The sequence below is a fragment of the Colobus angolensis genome, unplaced genomic scaffold (assembly GCF_000951035.1).
Source record: "Colobus angolensis palliatus isolate OR3802 unplaced genomic scaffold, Cang.pa_1.0 Scaffold440, whole genome shotgun sequence".
NCBI classification, from domain to species: Eukaryota; Metazoa; Chordata; class Mammalia; order Primates; family Cercopithecidae; genus Colobus; species Colobus angolensis.
The window spans coordinates 1315551-1329993 of NW_012117822.1; the positions used below are offsets into that span (position 1 = coordinate 1315551).

The following is a 14443-nucleotide window of genomic DNA, read 5'->3' on the forward strand; positions in this document are numbered from 1 at the left end:
TGGTCTCGATCTCCTGACCTCATGATCCACCCGTCTCGGCCTCCCAAAGTGCTGGGATTACAGGCTTGAGCCACCACGCCCGGCCCATTTTTTGTATTTTTAGTAGAGACAGGGTTTCACTGTGTTAGCCAGGATGGTCTCGATCTCTTGACCTTGTGATCCACCCACCTCGGCTTCCCAAAGTGCTGGGATTACAGGCATGAGCCATCGTGCCCGGCCTAATGTGAGGTTTTATGTTTATCTGGCTGGGAGTTATCATTTTCTGTAGCTGTAGGTGTCAAAGGCTAAAATTTCCTTTAGTGTCCTGTTTTTGTCTCTCTTGTCTCTGGGTTTCCCTAGAGACTGCTTTTTAATAAGAATCTGAAGGAGCTCTTTCAACTATAATGCCCAGGATCCTGACTGATGTGGTGGTAAGGTAAGGGGAGGTGAAGCGTTCTGGAGTCCTGTGCATAGGTCTCCCTTCTTTTAGTAAGCCTGTGTTCTAGACTGTGACCTTCATTAAGTGCTTCTCAGCCCACCACCCCTTGGGTGAGACATGAAGGCTAGAGAGGGGTGGAGTTGAGTATTTCCACAGGTAAGTTAGGTTCTTGTAAAACCTCAGTCGGTTAGGTTCTGGCAAAATTAGTTTCTCTTGAGGAAAGGATTTTGTTAAGGAGATCAGAACACTCTCCTCATTTATTTTGAAATGAGGAGTATTTCTAAATAGGGAGTATTTCTAAATGGCTACTTTTCCCCTCCTGCTGTCAGAAGCAGGAAAGAATTGTTGTCTGATCTTTACCCTGAGACCTGGTAGGGCTCCTGGAGATAAAACTCACAAAACTTTGTGACTCCCTCTGAAACTGGGCCCCTGGAGTTTTTAACTCTCAAGCTTATCCACACTGAGCCTCCATCAGTTCCTCAGTCACAGTTAATTGCTTCTACCAGTATTGGCTCCAGCTGTGAGCTTCTGCTCCTGGCCTTTCTGTCCCCAGTAATTCTTGTGATTCTCTCAGTCTGCCTCTCTCTTTCTCTAGTTTTCAGGGCAGCAGTTTGCCCTGTGACATTCATTCTTTGATGTATCTAAGAAGAGTTACTGATTTTCAGTTTGTTCAACAGTTTTTTTCTTCTGGGGACTGGAGTGATGATTTCCAAGCTCTTCACATGTGAGACTGGAAACCAGAAGTCTCTGCCTTACACATATAACTGATCTTTCCCTGGAGTTCTTCCAGCAGGCATTCCAAATGAGGTGTTATTTGCAGATATATATGAAGAAAACTGTTGTTTCTCTTCTATTCAAAACAAAATGTAAGATATCGACCACGTAATCAGTGATAATATCTATCACCCTTTCCTATGCCAAAAAAGAATTCTGTGGATATCACAAGGGCCTGGTTTTATTTTTTAGCTTTCCGTCGTTGGCCTTTTTTAAAAATACTTGTTTTAGAAGATAAGTGACAGACTTAATTTTATTTTGTGTTGAGGTTTTTTAAAAAAAAAAACTTACGGCAATAGCCCATGTCTACTTGGACAGTTTTCTTTTTCCTGCTTTGGTCTGTTAAAGATATTTCTTCCTTCCTTATCAGCATTAAAGAGCCCTCCTTTTATAAATTTATTCCATTAAAGAGTTAAAGTAAATGCCTTTTAAACTGTTTTCCGTAAACAGTATGTAATGAGAAATACTGTAGCAGTGTTTTCTTTTACTATTTGTAGTATCATTTTGAGGCATTAAAAAGCATTATTCTTTAGAATGGATATACAGTTTTCAGATCTGAGTTATATAATCTCTAGCCTCGGGAAAGAAAAAGATTGGTGTGTTTTAATTTGTTATTTGCTCTTTCTATGTTTTCAGGCTCTTGGCATGGCTGGAGTTGTTATGATTTTGTATTTGATTTTTCTAGAAAATAAAAAGACAAATGACAATAAAACAAAGGAAATGACTTGTATGGGTTTAATGTCCAGAAATACATCATCTTACACTCTTCCCCTAACTATTACTATCAGTGGAATCTGGTACAGTCAGTTAAATATGTAAAATGAGGAAATGGAAAGTGTTTAAGCATGGTAGTAGACTTTATGAAATTGTACTGCCCTTATGTTTTCTTTCTGATCTGACACTGATAGGTTAGTTGTGTCACTCATTCAACTCTAGCTATAGAAAGTAGGAGTTGGTACCAGTGACTGCTAGGCCACTTGAACCTCTAAACTTAAAAATTACAGCTTTCCTTACTTGCCAGATGATAGCTTATTGTGTATGATGTTTTCAGAACTCTTTCAGTTACAGGTATAATTAAGCAAAGACTGAAAAGATTTAAATCAAGCAAAATAATAAAGGCACAGTCAACCATGAAGTAACATTATATCAAGCTAAAGTTATTCTTTTTCAATAGAAGAAAAAAACAAAATACTTAATGCTAAACACTGTTAGTTTTCAGTTAATCTATACTGACAACATTACTCCTTTTCTCTAGGTTAAGGGTGAGCAAAATTTTTCTATAAAGAGCAAGATTTATAATATATTATTAATATATTTATTTTACATATATTTCACATACATAGTTTCTGTTACATATTTTAAATATATTTTTTAAATGACTTAAATTTAAAAATGGTTCTCAGCTCCAGGGCTATAGAAAACTAGCCTTGGGCTGGGTTTTGGCAGTGGCTTGCTGACCCTTGCTATAGATGATACATTGGAAAATACTGCCTAAATATACTGCACCCAGGACCCCAAATAGGATTCAGAGAACATTGGTCATTTCTTGAAAGAAAGGGGCTTTTGTATTGTATCAAACATCATCTGTGCACCTTATTAAAAATACTACAGCTCAGATAAGAGCAAGAAAACAATGCCGTACATGTGTATGAAATTTGCCTAAACCACTAATTTTTAAAGCTGAATAATGTATATGACAAGTTTTTGAAAGAACAAAAATTCTTAACTTGGAGACCATGGAGTTGATAGGCTCTTTAAAGGGAGTCTATGTGGCCCCCAAATTTGTGTATAAAATTTTAGATACCTACACTTTTCTGTGGAGTAGATCTACAAGATTTATATGACCCCAAAGATTAATAACCCACTATTGAAGTGCTTTTAATCAGTCACCTGACACATGAAAAATTTATTAATACATCTCTTGGTTTTTGTCAGTTAATGACAAACAGTGTAGTGAGGTTTTGTAGGAGTGAAGGGCTGAGTCAGGCAGTAATAGATGGTTATAGGAGGCTGTCAGCCTTTGTTTAGCGATTGAATAGTCATGTACTTGTAAGCAGCACAGTTGCTGATAGGTGTGCCACAGACAAACAAAAGCAAAAGCAGGTACAGAAGAGACCAGGCTGGTATCTTGGATTTAAGTCACAAAGCAGAGGAATAGCAAGAACAGGGGATCAGGTTTAAGGTAGCTCACACAAACTTCTACATGGGTTTGGTTACGGTCACTACCAACTTTTTGGTACTGAGTCATACACAAGATGGTTCTCATGTCATGTTTGTCTTCTTCAGGTCACCTTGAAATCTAATATTGCATCAGACAACTGAACTGGATTTTTTTTTCCTTCGATTATAGTGAAGTACACATGATATAAAATTCACCATTTGCCATTTTAACTATTTTAAAATGTACAGTTTGGTAGCGTTAAATATATTCATATTGTGCTACCATCACTACCATCTATCAATAACTGTCTTCCTCTTACAAAACTGAAACTGTACCCATTAAACAGTAACTCCATTTCCATCCTTCCAGCCCCCTTGCCATGATCATTCTACTTTCTATTTATGAGTTGGACTATTCTAGCCACCTCATATCAGAAGTAGCATAGTATTTGTCTTTTTCTGTCTAACCTAATGTCCTCAAGGTTTATCCATGTTCTAGAATGCGTCGGAACTTCTTTTGAAGGCTGAATTATATAAACATGTAATATAATATAATTTTGTTTATCCATTTATCAGTTGATGGACAGTTGGGTTGCTTCCACATTTTAACTATTGTGAATAATGCTGCTATGAACATGGATGTACCAAATACATTTTCAAGTCCCTGCTCTCGACTGTTTTAGATATATACCCAGAGTGGAATTGCTGGATCATATGGTAGTCCTTTTAAAATTTTTTTGGGTAACTGCCAAACTGTTTTCCATAGTGGTGCTATAATTTTACTTTCCCACCACCAGTGCACATAGGTTCCAATTTATCCATATCCTCACCAACACTTACCAGCCATCTGAATGAGTGTGGGTTGATGAACAGGGTTTTTAAGGAAAATGTGAAGTGCTGGAGAATTTCTTGTAATCTAGACACAGTAAATAATCATGCAGATGGTCATATTGCTCTTTCAGCATGCCAACAGAAGGAATAATTAGTTGGTTCCCTGTAGCAAATGCCAAGTATCAGTAATTTTTCTGTGTATAGTATTAAATTTGATTTTTTGAAATGTTTAGGAATTTTCTCTCAGCATAAAATTAAATGTTCCTAATTAGTTTATGTTAGTTGTGTTTTTGAAAGTCTATTTTAGACAAGATTTGAGTTTTATATGGGTTTTATATACTTCCCCTAACATAGGCAGAACAGGGTTTTCACTGAGTTCATTAGTGAAGTACTAAACATTCACAAAGCCTATTTGGAGATTTGGAGGATAATAAATCCAACTATTAACAATTGTAGAAGATCATTTTAAGAGACAATGTGGGCTTAAAGTCAAATTGAGTTGACGTGTAGCGCTGTCACTTTCTAGCTATCTGATCTTGGGCAGCTGAGCTTACATAAAATGAATGGTAATAATAATGACCCCTAAAAATGTTATGATAAATGTAAAATCTTATAAAAAGTCTAAGAAATGTTTAGAGAAATCGTCCATCTTTAAGAAACTAAGCATTATTTTGATTTTTTTGAACTGGCATTTATAGTAGGTATTTTCTTTTTGAATAATTGTTTCTGTAAATAACTGTTTTACTTTTTATCAAAAGGCATGGCTTTGGGAAGAAGACAAGAATTTGAGATCTGGCGTGAGGAAATATGGAGAGGGAAACTGGTCTAAAATACTACTGCATTATAAATTCAACAACCGGACAAGTGTCATGTTAAAAGATAGATGGAGGACCATGAAGAAACTAAAACTGATTTGCTCAGATAGCGAAGACTGATTGTGTTTGTAAAAGCTTGATGAAAGAACAGCTAAGTATTTTGATCACTGCATTTTGTTTGAAACTTGTGTCATTTATGTATTTTAAAACTTTTGTTTAAAGCATTACAGTATTTTTATGTGACCATCAATTATCATGAGGGTTTGTGCTATAAGAGTTAAAGCATATGCTATCATTGTATTCTTGAAGAACCTTATTTTGATAAAATGTAAATTTGTTGAACTCTGCCACATTTAGTATCCCCACCCCGAAATCCTGTTCCAATGAAAAAACTAAAACATGATCCAAAAAAAAAAATTTCAGTTAACCTATTTTGTGTCTCTAGGCTGACTTCAACCCGGTAACATAACCCATTAAAATGAATTTTCTTTTTTTTTTTTTTAAGACAGAGTCTCTGTCGCCCAGGCTGGAGTGCAATGGCGCAATTTCAGCTCACTGCAACCTCTGCCTCCCAGATTCAAATGATTCTCCTGCCTCAGCCTCCTGAGTAGCTGGAATTACAGGCACACACTACCACGCCCAGCTAATTTTTGTATTTTTAGTAGAGACAGGGTTTCACCATGCTAGTCAGGATGGTCTTGAACTCCTGACTTCATGATCCGCTCACCTCAGCCTCCCAAAGTGCTGAGATTACAGACGTGAGCCACTGTGTCCTGCGTAAAATGAACTTTTCTAGATGATTGAATAACAATAGTCCTTTGATATGAGATAACGACTTGGTTTATGGCCTTAATATACTACTTAATTACTTAAGATGTTTATTAGTAGAATGATAAATGTACAAAGTAACCTATAAGCATGACATACTTTTGCTTTCAGTAGTTTCATGTAAATAAAAAAACTTGAAAATAGTAATACCTGAGGACCCATGGGAACAATAGACACTGGGGAGGTAGGGTGGGGAGTGGGAGGAAAAGCTGAAAAACTACCTATTGGGTACTCTGCTCACTACCTGGGTGACAGGATCATCTGTACACCAAACCTCAGCATTACACAGTATACCCAGCTAACAGGCCTGCCCATGTGTTCCCTGAATCTAAAAGAAAAATCGAAATGATTTTTTTAAAAAAGAAAAAGACAACAATATTACCCATGGTACAAAATTTGTACTATTAGCAAGATCATTTTGTGTCGCATTTAGAAACAATCTGACTTTTGCTCCAGTGTTTAAACTTTGATAAAAATGGTTTTGAATAGATCTTTATAACTTAATGCCATAAATACAAGATTCTCTGATACCTTCATTTAATATATCAATATTGGGCCTAAAACAGTATTCCGCAAAGCTTAAATTGGTATTAACTATGATCATCTTGATGTCTATGATAGATAATAAACAATGTCATATATACCTAACTAAGCAATTTTAGTTTTTCACCATTTTATTCTTTAAAAGATTTAGACTAACAGAATTGTTTAGCATTTTGAGTTATGTGCTTTATTTAGCAAATGAGTAAAAATATTGGAATATTGAAGTATTTGCATAAAAAATCAAATGGTAGTGTTTCGTAATCTCTATTGTATTTCCTATTAAGGTTTCATATATTACTTTCCCATTGTTCCTGAATTTGTTATCCTATATATAAACAGAAACATGGATGAGTACCATATGCTTCCTGACTCCTTTCTCCTTTATCTTGTTACACCAAGAGATACTGTCACTGTTTACTGGAGACATTTTGTTGATTAGTGCCAAGGCTGGCATCATGGGTCAAAATAGACTTAAGTCAACCTCATTCCAAACACCTGCCATAAATCATCAAATCTAAGTTGCCATTAATTGTAAGATGCCCTGTTATTTCACATACAACTAGAAGAGAAGATCGGAATCAATTATAGTATGGTGCTTTCTTATTTTGAATTTTACTTATTGGAAGAGCTAGTTTAGATTTATTTAAACATAAGGTTTTTATCACATAACTTGTGGATACTAAAAAAGAGAAATTATAAGCAAAATAAGTTGGGTAATATATTCCTAAAACCTCTTCTTCTCCAGTTTGAATCTTTTTTGAATCCTTGTTTTGTTTTGTTTTGAGACAGGGTCTCACTTAATTGCCCAGCCTGGAGTGCAGTGGCACAATCACAGCTCACTGCAGCCTCTATTTCCTAGGCTCAGGTGATTCTCCTACCTCGGCCTCCCAAGTAGCTGGGACTACAGGCATGTGCCACCACGCCCAGCTAATTTTTGTATTTCTTTGTAGAAATGGGGCTTCTCTATGTTGCCCAGGTTGGTCACAAACTCCTGGGCTCAACAGATCCGTCCACCTCAATCCGCCAAGGTGCTGGAATCACAGGCATGAGCCCCTGAGCCTGGCCCCTGAATTCTTTTTAGTCAGAATTTTTGTTGAGATAATGTAAATTCCCATGCAATTGTAAGACATAATACAGAGATCTCTTGTACACTTGGCCCTGTTTCCCCAAATATTAATATTTTGTAAAACTATAGTGTATCACCACCAGGATATTGATATTGATACAATCCATTCATCTTATTTCCCCAGTTTTGTATTCTGTGTATTTAGATCTAAACAGTATTATCACTTGTGTTCATGTATCTACCACCATGAGGATCCCTCACATCACTCTTTTGTAAGCATACATACCTCTTTCCTGCATCCTTCCCCCAAATCCTGACAGCCACTAACCTATGCTCTATTTATAAAAGTTAATCATTTTAAAATCTTATATAGTGACATCACCAAAAATAGCAAAAGAGGGAGCTCCAAAGATCTGTCCCTCCACTGAAACAACCATTGCTAGCAAAAACTTCAGATCAATTTTTGGATCTCTACTATCTAATAACAGCCAGAGGCATGCTTAATGAAGAGGCTATTTAACTTTGGTAAAAGGGTTTTTGTGGTTTTGCTTACGTACCTATCATGCCCTGTCTCCCAGCCAGGCAACAGCTGAGAGGACAGTGTCCTGTGTTCCTAGTGCATCTTGATGGTGCCAAAGCGGGCAATACAGATCTTGCTCTCACAGAAATGTGGGTGTGCTTTGACCTGCCTGGCAGTTCCTGAAGGTTCAGCTCAGAGGTTTGCCTTTGTTTTGCCCCCTCCACACTAGAACAGCCTCACAGTGCTTATCAGAAGCATTACCTGCAGCCATCTGGGGCTGGGGACAGCAAATGGGGCAGGCAGCAAACACCAAAAAGCTCGGGAAGGAAGTAACTGGGAGGAAGATACGTGGGAGAGAGAAGACTCAGAAGGGCCCTTGTCTGTGCAATGCCTAGCACTGGGCACAGTTTTGGAAAAGACCTGAGAGGACTCTAGGCCTTCACCTCTGACTGATCGTTAGGCTCCACAGAAGCAGAAGGTGGAAGCTAAAGCAGAATTTAGGTGGCCTGGCTAAGCGCTGAAGTAATGCCCAAGTCAGAACCAATCTGCAAAGCCTGGGAGAATTATCATTTTTAATGTTTTATTTTATTTTATTTTTTTTATTTTTTTATTTTTTTTGAGATGGAGTCTCGGTCTGTCGCCCAGGAGGCTGGAGTGCAGTGGCACGATCTCGGCTCACTGCAAGCTCCGCCTCCCGGGATCACGCCATTCTCCTGCCTCGGCCTCCAGAGTAGCTGAGATTACAGGCGCCCGCCACCTCGCCCGGCTAGTTTTTTGTATTTTTTTTTAGTAGAGACGGGGTTTCACCGTGTTAGCCAGGATGGAATTTTATTTTTTTAAATGCAGACATGGTCTTGCTTTGTTGCCTGGGCTTGTCTTTAACTCCTGGCCTCAAGAAATCCTCCTGCCTCAACCTTTCAAAGTGAAAGAGTACCTTTTGTTCTTTTGAATTCATGACAGTTAAGGAAATTACGTGAAATGCTGTACATATGCTTTGCCATCTTTCACTCAGCATGTTTGTACAATTCAAATTGTAGCTGTAGCCTGTTTATTTTTATTTCTACACTAATCCACTACATGATTCTATCAGTTTACACTGTTGGTGAGCACTTGAAGTAAAAATGAAGACCAAACATGTGAAAAACACTTTTTATTCAGAGCTTGCTGTAGCAAAGGAATTAGCCACAATCTCTTGTGTTTGGCAGACTCAAAGGCAGGTAGGTTTATAGTGGGGGGGAAAGGGGCAAGGTTCAGGAATGCTCTGCTTGGAGGGTGTTGGCATGAGGAAGCTGGAGGCTGACCAGCTAGCCGCAGGTGTCTTACAGGATTGTTTTGGGGAACCTATTTGGCTTTCTCTGATTGGTCCCAAGTTGGAAGAGGGAGCAAAATGTTGGGATGATGACAGTAACTAAGTCTTGACCATTCTGAATGGATCGCTGTGGAGATTGTGGTTTGGCTTCCAGGACTGGTTGCTGCAGAAGGCGTGGTGAGAGTCTATTCTCTTGTCACAGAAGTTTGTCCATCGTCCGTGTATATGCCTAGTCTCAGAGTTGTTTCCAGTTTCTGACTGCTAGGCTTTTACATTTCACATGAAGTATGATTTTAGAAATAATATGAACTCTTGCCTGCCAGAACAAGGTCCAATGAATTTTAAAGGAAGGAAACACAATCTAGAACTCGACAGCAAGGGTCAACTATGAAAAGTTAGGTATGAATATTATAATTCCTAGAGCAAGCATTTTTTCAAAAATATAGACAGCCAATAGAATACTAAATTACTCTATTTGGAATACTAATGAATGAGAAACAAAAAGTAGTGAGACAAAATCACAGGGACAAACAGAAGAAATAAAATGGTACACCTAAATCCAACCACATCAATAGTTATATCAAATGTTAACGGTCTAAGCCAGAAGGCGCATGGCAAACTTTTTCTGTAAAGAGCCAGATATAGGCTTTGCGGACCATACAGTCTGTGTACTCTGCCTCGAATTAGCCATAGGCAATATATAAATGAGTGAGTATGGCTGTGTTCCAACAAAACTATATTTACAACAACAAACAGGCTGGATTTAGCCACAGGTTATAGTTTCCTGACCTTTGCTGTGGAATTCTAGAGTGTGTTTACTTCCTTTCAAATCCATTGGACCTTGTTCTGGCAGGCAGTTAAGTTACTTCTGAATCTGGGAACTTTTAATTCTCTTGTTTTTTTTTCCAGTTTTGGAAATTTCCAAGTTTGGAACCACTTATAAATTAACAGGTTGGTTTTCCAAGATCAGCCTGGTGATGAGAATTTGGGCTTCAGATAGATAGGATAGCTGACTGCCAGTGACCTCTTAGTCCCATTCAATGCTCGCACAGTTCCTCGAGCCTTAAGGGAGGGTTTGAAGTGACTTCTGGTTCAATCTCCCCCTAAGAATATAGTCTTTCAGTGTCCTCATTTAATTATTCCCACCTCAATGTGTCCTTAGGCTTTGACTTCTGGCCCCCTTGCTGAGGAAGAGAAGACAATAACGGAAGTAAGAAGTGTAGAAGGACCCCCTTTCCTCCAAGGCTAACAGACCTCTTCAAAGAGGACCTTCCTACCCCTGGACCACAGCCCGCATTGGGGAAGAAACTGGCCAGAGGGCACAGGTGGTGCTAACCTGGAACAACAGCCCATTAAAACTGGAGGGTGTGGCCGAGTGGAAAGGTGGAAAGGTGGCCTGAGGGCACAACTAGAACTCATCCATGTAGCTCCACCCCCGCCTCACCCCCAATAATAATGACAGGACTAGGACTAGAAGGGAATGGTTTTCCTGTCACTTTCACTCCAGAGACCCTCCAAAGCCCTCTGTTGGTAAAGCTTAATGGTCATTGTGTCAACAGATGTTTAGAGTCTAGCCCATGTCCATCTATCACAAAGCAGGGCAAAGAAGGGTGGATTTGGAGCTGAGAGCCATTATATTGATAACTGGCACATAAAGTGCTTTAATTTTTTTCAACTTACTCCCCCCAACACACACACACACACACCCCTTCATATGTCAAAATGACACTAAGTTTTCATTTAAATCTATCCTATATTGAAAGAACAAAAAAAAAAAATGGCAGTTTGACTCAAGAAACGCAATGGTTTATATGACCTACAACTCTCAAAGGAAAAGAGTAATAATTTTGCAATGTTTTGATGGCAACAAGTTATAATTTAAAGAGATATATATTAATTTTTCCCTTTCCATGTAAGTCCTCAAGGAACTCACATCTATTTTAGCCCAAATTTGTATAGTGTTTTGCTTTGCATGGATTATATCATTTAATTCTTGCAAAACCTTGATGAATGGTATTATTAATTAGCAGAATGGTAGTAGTAACAGGGAGAGTGGTATTATTAATTGCATGTAATAGATAAGGAATCAAGCTTCAGTTATTTTGACTTGCCCAAAATTGATTTGGTAAGTGACAGAACTTTATTTGCTGATACTCCACAATTAAAACTTTTCATTATTCAAGTAGACTTCTTTTCCCTTTTATTCTATACATGTTGATATGCTTATTATAAATAAGCCCAGGCCTGTGATCTCGATACCTGGGGAGCTCTGCAGCTGTAGCAGATAGTAGAATGTATAGGAATTCACCCAAATGCACCTACAGTAGAAGTGTATTTTTCATGATTTCAGAGATGCTTTTCCTCTGTGTCTGGTTATAGATCCATTGGCATGGCATCAAGCAGATTGATGTTCCTCTTATCCCAAGCCCCAAGCCTTTCTTTTCTTTTTTTGTTTTTGTTTTTTTGAGACAGAGTCTCATGCTATCACCCAGGCTGGAGTGCAGTGGCACAATCTCTGCTTACTGCAACCTCTGACTCCTGGATTCAAGTGATTCTCCTCCTCAGCCTCCCAAGTAACTGGTACCATAAGTGCTTGCCACCACGTCCAGCTAATTTTTTTGTATTTTTGGTGGAGACGGGATCTTGCCATGTTGCCCAGGCTGGTCGTGAACTCCTGGCCTCAAGCCATCATCTAGCCTCAGCCTCCCAAAGTGCTGGGATTACAGGCATGAGCCACCACACCCAGCCATCCCAGCCCTTTTTACTTCTACCAAGTGGTTACAACAACTTTGATGAGCTGTTATTCAAAGGAATCCTGTGATGAGCAATTTTGAAAAGAAAAATGATCTCTGTATTATATATTTGGAATTTTGAATAGGAAGTAGGTTAAACATGTGTTTAACACTTACCACATCCCAGGGGCATCTCAATCATGGCATGGTGTGACCCCTACATGCTATATGTGTATGAAGCACAGAAGCACAGAGGCAAAATACACCTCAGTCAACTTCCCTTAACTTCCCTTTTAAAGAGTCTTTTCTATATTTCTGGATTATTTCTTTTTTTTCTGTTTTTGTTTTTGTTTTGTTTTGTTTTGAGAGAGGGTCTTGCTCTGTCATCCAGGTTGGAGTGCAATGGTGCAGTGACTCACTGCAACCTCTGTCTCCTGGACTCAAGCAATCCACCCACCTTGACCTCCCTGATTGCTGGGATTACAGGTGTGAGCCACCATGCCCAGCTTTCTTATTTTTATTTTTATTTTGAAACCTATTACTGTAACTCCCTGAGAAGATGAGCTGTTTAGCTTCCTCACACTCACTCCTCCTCCTTCCCCATGCACCTCCCATGCTTTGTTCAATGTTATTCTCCTTTTACTTGCTTAAGGTACTCTTTCTTATGCCATCAACTTTAGACAGAATTCCTTGGCTTTACTAAGTAAGGTGGGGAAAAGCAATCCCCAATGTTACACTCACTCATTTTGTTAGCTATGACTATTTCATTGTCAAGTGGTTGGTTGGTTGGTTTGGTTCTGGCCACTAATTATAATTAAATATTTTGTGCTTTATGTGTGGGTAGATTCTAAAAAATCAGAAACCAATAAACCTATATTACGATTATGTAGTATATTATTCACATTAGTTCCTAGAAGTGTGGTTGACTCATTAAAAATGTAATCCTGTATCACAAAATTCATACAACTAAAGTGTCAAAATGTTCTCTATTTCCCCCCTCAATAGCTCAAAATCATGCCACATTTAAGCTTCATATTTTTGATATTTTTATTTGCAATTTCATCCTGAAACTTTTATTTCCAGTTTTATGAAAGTAGTACATGTTCACAATTTTAAAACTGAAATGGTTCTCCATGGCTTAAAATGCAAAACACTCTTCCCTTTCACTACCCTTTGGTGCTTCCTATAAGCCACCATTCTCAACTCTTTCAGCTCTTCTCTTAGTTATTGATTTTTATATTTGTTAAAAACGTGCTCTTACTGCTGTTTGTTGTTTTTCAGTTTATTATTATTATTAGAGACAGGGTCTTGCTCTGTTGCCCAGGCTGGAGTGCAGTGGCGCAATCTCAGCTCACTGCAACCTCTGCCTCCCCAACTCAAGCAATTCTCCTACCTCAGCCTCCTGAGTAGCTGGGACCACAGTCATGCATCATCATGACCGGTTTTTTTTGTTTTGTTTTGTTTTTAAGGAGATAGGGTTTCGCCATGTTGCCCAGACTGGTCTCCAACTCCTGGACTCAAGCGATCCACCTACCTCAGCCTCCCAAAGTGGTGGGATTACAAGTGTGAGTTACCGTGCATGGCCAGAAATAATATCTTATTGACTTCTTCTATATGGGATGCTGTGCCTGGCCACACCTCACATACACACATTGCACTTAACACATGTGCTTCTCCTCCCCAGTTCCTTCAGCACGTTTATGCCAGTTTTTGTTGAATCAATTGTTAAGTGTTCATATTATATTAACTCTGTAATTGATCTTTACACCTGAGCTGTGCAGTTTCTATGTACATGTCACTTACTCATCTCCAAATTCTCCAACCAAATTGAAAATCTCAGAGCATAATGAAAGATGTAGGCCCTCCTTCGGATTGCATTGTTTTTTTGGAACGGTCCCTGCCCCTGCTCCCAGGTAGTCTGGCTGCTCTGCAGGCCTGCTGCAAGCTGTCACGCTTACATTGCCCTTCATCTGCACTCTGGGGATCCTCATTTCTCTCCCAGGTTGTGTTCCTTATTACCTGGACCCTCTTGCTTGGTTTACACTCCTGTTTAGATAGAGCACCTCCTCCCGTACCTTCACAGAAAAAGCACAGAGAATGGAAAACTCCTATCTTGCATGTCTGAAAATACCCTTATTCTACCTTACATTTGAATAATTTATAGGATACAGAATTTTAGTTTGGAAAACATTTTCTTTCTGAATTTTAAAGGCATTGCTCTGTTGTCTTATAGTTTCAAATGTTGCTTTACATAAATATTCTGATACAATTCTAATTACTGATTATTTGCACATGACCTACTTTTTTCTCTGGAATATTTTCGATTCTTGGGTATCTGACAATCTGGAATTTCATGGTAAGATGCCTTGGTGTGAACCTTTTTTTTTTTTTTTTTTGAGATAAGTTCTTGCGCTGTCACCTAGGCTGGAGTGCAGTGATGTAATCAC

General features: G+C 38.6%; 1 protein-coding gene across 2 annotated transcripts in view; it reads left to right on the plus strand.

Moving 5' to 3' along the window:
- Positions 1-6723, plus strand: part of TERF1 (telomeric repeat binding factor (NIMA-interacting) 1) — a 41108-nt gene extending 34385 nt beyond the window's left edge. For both annotated transcript variants that reach the window (XM_011957430.1, XM_011957429.1), the window contains one exon: positions 4942-6723. In XM_011957430.1, the coding sequence (XP_011812820.1) occupies positions 4942-5118 (177 nt within the window). In that variant the 3' untranslated portion in view covers positions 5119-6723. The remainder of the gene's footprint in view (positions 1-4941) is intronic.
- The last annotated feature ends 7720 nt before the right edge of the window (positions 6724-14443 follow it).